The following is a 5,235-nucleotide window of genomic DNA, read 5'->3' as shown; positions in this document are numbered from 1 at the left end:
TGGCAGGGGAGGGTGAGGTTGGCCATGAGGAAAAGGTTCTTGAGGCAGAGGGTGGTGGAGCACTGGAACAGGCTCCCCAGGGAGGTGCTCATGGCACCAAGCCTGACAAGATTCCAGCACCATTTGGCCAAGGCCCTGAGGGACATGGTGTGAATGTTGGGATTGTCCTGTGCAGGGACAGGAGTTGGACTGGATGATCCTTATGGGTCCCTTCCAACTCACAACATTCTATGATTCCATGAACTGAGGTTTTCAGCAGCATCACACCGTGAGCATTGGAGAGTTCTGGTCTTTATGTGCCAATGAGCTGCTAGGCAATATCACGTGTGGAAACACTCTGGGATTTTCTGTGAACAGCATTGCCAGGCTCAGGTGGGGAGAATGGGGGACCCACATGGTAATGCTGTGAATGTAAAAGAAATCTATTCTTATTGGCACTCCAAATACCGAGGTTGTGGTATGGGCACTACATTTTCCTATCATCTCTTTGCAGAAGAGCAGAGAAGACAGCTTCAGATGTACCTCGCAGCCAATGAAAAGCCAAAATACTCAAGTGCAAAGTAAGTCAGGAGGATGTTGGGCTTGGACTCTTCTGACCTAAATCACTCAGTAATTCTGAGGTAAAGCTGATTTCCCGGCTTGCCAGTGTCTGCCTTCTCTCCGCAGCGATTCACTAGCATACAGAGAATCGACTCCTCCCAGTGCCTCACTGTCAAGGCAGTGACCAGGGACAGCTCTGCCCCAGCAGCATGCAGCAGAGTTACTGGCAGCAGGAGCAAAGGGATGGTTTCAGTGTTGGTGTTTCCTGCTGGTTGACATTGTCTCTTCTGGGTATTTTCTGAGTCTCTCTGAAACTTTCTCATCGCAGCTCTTGTCAGAGAGCAAAAGTCTGACAGAACTTTTTGCCAATAACTTGGTTTCGTAACTGGGTCTCTTCAAATCTCACCACTGCTTTTCAGTGTCAGCTTTTAGTGGCCTTCTGGGATAGATGAATATTAGGAAGGGGCATTTTCAGTGAATTTAAAAGGAAATAGATACAATCGCCTGTTAAATGAGTTACCTGGCTCTGAGACTCCTTCACTGCCTCGCTCGCTTCCTCTGGAGCCGGGCTGCCTGCAGTTATGTCGCTGTATGTGCAACAGCGGCTTGCAGGCTGTGGGTAGCGAGGTACCTTTCTGCAAAGCTTTTAATTGAAACTGCTGATGCACTTGGCAATCCTGAACATTTGAATGATTCCCTGTTGCAACTGCTATTTCTCATGACATTGTAGTACAAAGAAAGCCATAAAACTTCTCTGTGGGGAGAAGATAAAGGGAAGGAGAGACCAGAAAGAAGAAACCAGTCCCTGGTGCCAGGCTTTGGAAAACACCACTAATAGAATAGAAATTAGAAGATCCATGATCTTTCTTTATGGCATTAGGACACCACTTGTATAGAATAGAAGACAATATCCTAACACTCCGGGCTTTTTCATTGCAGAAAGATATGTGTACAAGCATTAATCTTTCCTAATGGCTGAGCTGCTAGCTCCAGAGCAGAGGGGTGGGAGAACCCTGCAGCTGGTTGCTGCCAGAGGGGTCCAGTTCAGGGAGGAGGAGAAGCAGGACAGGATGGAGGAGCTGACAAGCCAGGTCTGCTGCCCCAGTTCTCCGCTTCGCTGCCAGTGCCTGGGCAGCTGAGGGGCTGGTGAATTGGCCGCAGCAGCGCTGTGGCTCACCATGGCAGAGGAAACGCTGGCTGATGTGCTCTGGGAAACCACTGTGACCTGCGGCATGGCAGCAGCTGAGTCAGATGCACCTCAGCTGCCTGCAGCATGTGGGGCAAATCGGGAAGTCAGGCAGGGGCAGCAGCCTCAGGAGCCTCCAAACCTGCTGTGGTCTCCTGCCTGCCAGCCCCCCTGCCTGCAGGGACCATTCTGGTTACTTGCGTTGTCAGTGGAAGCTGTCGGTTTTGTGACAAACTTTGATGTGAATGTTTTGTGTTGCTTCTCTGTTGCCATGCAAAAGAATTACCTATTATGTGGTACTTCCTTGACAGATTTTTGATTTCCCAAACTTTCTCATAAGCTCTTCTGACTGACACCCAGCAGCATTTTAGATATTTAACCTTTTCTGCAACAGCTGTTAAATAACCTGATACATTGTTTGACTTCCTACAGACCTTTTCTAAAGGACCAGACGAATCGCCTGAATCCACCCTTAGAACCAGTTTCTAAACCAGAGCATGTAAGCAGAAATCTTTAAGTTTAGTTCTGTATTTCACGCTTGAAGCGAGTCTGGGCAGAACGGGGTACCCAAATCAGGTTGGTGAGTTCATTACCCCAGTGGGGTACAGTCAGCAGATTGTTAAATAGCTGGCAATAAATCAACTAATTATTTTTCAGGGGAACTTAGTGTGGGAAACTCATCCTTTGTCCATGCGCTGATGGGTGTTGTGTTATTGTTCTGTAGACAACTGCTTTGTCACCGTGGGCCTTTGCGTGGACTTCCCCTGGGCTAGCAGGGCTGGGGCAGGAGCAAGTTGTCAGGGTTTGACCAAGCTGAGGTTTCCTCGAGGCTGAGGTTCGCTTTGTCTCTCCAGGTTGACAGGAACAAGAAGGATGCTCTCAGAAATGTGGCGAAGGGCGCTCAGAGGGATGGCAAGCTTGGTGCCAAATCCACATGGCACACTGGCCACGCTGCTCAGCAGAAGTCTTCAAATACATCCCAGAGAGCAGCAGTGGTACATCCAGAGCAGCCAAGGAAGAGCACAAAGCTTCCCCTGGGGCTCGTGCCAAGCACGAGCCACCCTACGCAGCCCAGAGGGAGGCTCCCAAATTCAGCCTGTGGTCACCTAAATCCAGAAAAGAACAAGAAACCTGCACAGGTTACTGCTGCAACATCTCAGACTGGAAGTGACCATCTGCCTCCTGGGGCATCTTGCTCCCTAAGTGAGGACCTGCAGGACAGGCTGGCCTGCAACAAAGAAAACATCCGAGCACAAGCCTCTGTGCACCCTGGGCTGAACAGAGTTTTTCAGTCTGATGGGAACAATCTCGGGAACAAGAGAGTCTTGGCTCATAAGCAAAGCTCAGCCATGATGTCAAGAACTGTCACAGGCCCGAAGGACAGAATGAATAGCTGCCAGGCTAAGGAAGAGCCAATTCAGGATAAATTCAGGAAAACCCTGCCAAGCTCAAAGAGCACGTCTCAAAAACCAAGCGTCAAAACTCAGCCGTTGCAGCCCCCTCGGTTACTTACTGCTTCTACTAACTTGCTACATAAAAAAATGGGGGCAAACCAGGAAAAAACTAATACAGCAAGGGAACCCGTAGAAAAAAACCTGCTCTTCACACGTCCACTGGGAGGTTTTAAGGACCACAGTAGACCCCCCCAACTGAAAAGATCTTCCACAAAGCATCCAGCTTCCAGCAGGTCCCAGGGGACCACAAACTTGAAATCCAGCCTGAAACCAGACGTCATGGCTCAATGGCAAAGGCCCATGGCTAAAAGGGAGATGGATAGGAAGGATGTGAAGGTGGTGCCTCCCAGACCCACAGCCACGTCACTAGTGACAGTTGCCCAAAACCACAGCTCCAAAACTCAAGCAGTTGAGAGCAATGTTAAGAGTAAGAGAGAGAGGCTTAAACCAGAGCTGCCAAAGACAAGTGGAATACAGGCAAGGCGTGTTCCCAAGACCCCATCAGCTGCAGATCGTAAGTAAGTAGCAGCTTTGGCCGACTGTCCTCACCTCCAGGGGACAGCAGAGTTTAAAGTGTTTGAGTGAACTAGCACCAACCTGCTGGAAAGAGGCTCCAAAGTCTCCATATCAGTGAATGCCTGCTTGGAGCTTGATGTCCCAAAAGAGAAGGGTGGGGATGAGATTTGTTGGTACCCTGAGTTCCTCTCCCACCAATTCAGCAAGCGGGAGGAGAGCATGTGGCTGCTCTCCTTTTTTATCTTCAAGGCAGAGAGAGTTTTCCTTTCTCAGCCTAGAGCTTGGATGCATTTTTAGGATAGATGTACTGGTTCTTCCTGAGCAGCTGAAGTTGGCTAGAGGAAGATTCCAAGAGAAAACAGTAGCCTGGCAAGTGCTGGCTGTCTGCTGGGGTGGTAACAGTGATCCCTTGATCCTTTGACAGGAAACAGCTGGAGGAGTGGTTGGCATCCAAAGGCAAGACGTACAAGCGGCCACCTATGATGCTGCTTCAGAAACAGGCAATGAAGCTGTCCTGGAGAAATGTCAAGGAGAAAGAGAAGCAAGAGAAACCAGAGCAGCTCTGCCTGGAAAAGATCAACAACATATTAACTGAGTGCCTGCAGCTTGTTGAGGAGGTGGGAATGGCAGAGGAGCTGCTTGAGTGGGCTCCTCTTCTCCTTTAGTGCTGTTTACACTAAACTGGAAGGAATGGCTGTTACACCAGAAGGCTGTGCTGCTATTCAGTGAGATCTGGACAGGCTGGAGAGTTGGGTGCAGAGGAACCTGATGAAGTTCAATAACGGCAAGTGTAGGGCCCAGCATCGCCCTGTCTGTCGGTGGTGGTTGGTAGTGATGTTGCTCTGTGTCTCTGATGGAAGCCTTGTCCTCTGCCCTCCAGTCATGGAGCTTCCCAACTGACTGGGGTTCAGTATCCCACCGTTTTTTTGTCCCACCTGTGTCCTTGTGTTGGTAGTAAGCGTATATCAGGAGGTAATTTTCCACACAAACTGAAGGAAAATCTTCTTTCCTGTGAGGGCGCCAGAGCCCTGGGACAGGCTGCCCCGGGAGGGGGTGGAGTCTCCATCTCTGGAGAGATTCTAAAACCACCTGGATGCAGCCCTGTGCAACCTGCTCTGGGTGAACCTGCTTTGGCAGGGGGGTTGGACTGGATGATCATCTGAGGTCCCTTCCAACCCTGACCATGCTGTGATTCTGTGATTCTCCTGGAGCATCCCAGGAGATGAGGGCCATGTCCCCCCAACAGCACAGGGGTTTGGAGCAAGAATTCTTGCTTGCTTGCCTGCAGTTGTCAGAGGTGTAACACCATGACTAGGAAAAGTAAAAGTCCTCGTGGAGTTACGGATAGGCCAAAGGTACACAGCGAGGTGGAGAGAAACAGAGCGACACGTGGTCGTGGGGCTTGTGTGTCATTGCCAGTGTCCTGGGACCTGGCAGATCAGTCTGTAGCAGGAATTTCTGCAGTAGCAGCCGAGGCTGATTGAGCCAGCTTGAGGTACGTCCCCGGTGGACCTCACAGCTTGAGGTACATCCCTGGTG

The 5,235-nt window shown here is 50.3% G+C and overlaps 1 protein-coding gene across 1 annotated transcript in view; it reads left to right on the top strand.

Annotated features, from left to right (window-relative positions):
* Positions 1-493: 493 nt before the first annotated feature.
* The window catches only part of CKAP2L (cytoskeleton associated protein 2 like), a gene marked incomplete at its 5' end in the record, with an annotated part of 6,651 nt that continues 1,909 nt past the window's right edge, over positions 494-5,235 (top strand). The window contains 4 exons of the mRNA XM_010174574.2: positions 494-560; positions 2,159-2,225; positions 2,581-3,698; positions 4,121-4,313. Coding sequence (XP_010172876.2) covers positions 494-560; positions 2,159-2,225; positions 2,581-3,698; positions 4,121-4,313 — 1,445 coding nt within the window. The remainder of the gene's footprint in view (positions 561-2,158; positions 2,226-2,580; positions 3,699-4,120; positions 4,314-5,235) is intronic.

The sequence above is a fragment of the Antrostomus carolinensis genome, unplaced genomic scaffold (genome assembly GCF_000700745.2).
Source record: "Antrostomus carolinensis isolate BGI_N321 unplaced genomic scaffold, ASM70074v2 scaffold30078, whole genome shotgun sequence".
Lineage (NCBI taxonomy): Eukaryota > Metazoa > Chordata > Aves > Caprimulgiformes > Caprimulgidae > Antrostomus > Antrostomus carolinensis.
Note: the sequence above shows the minus strand (reverse complement) of the source record. Positions and strands in the feature narration are given on the sequence as shown.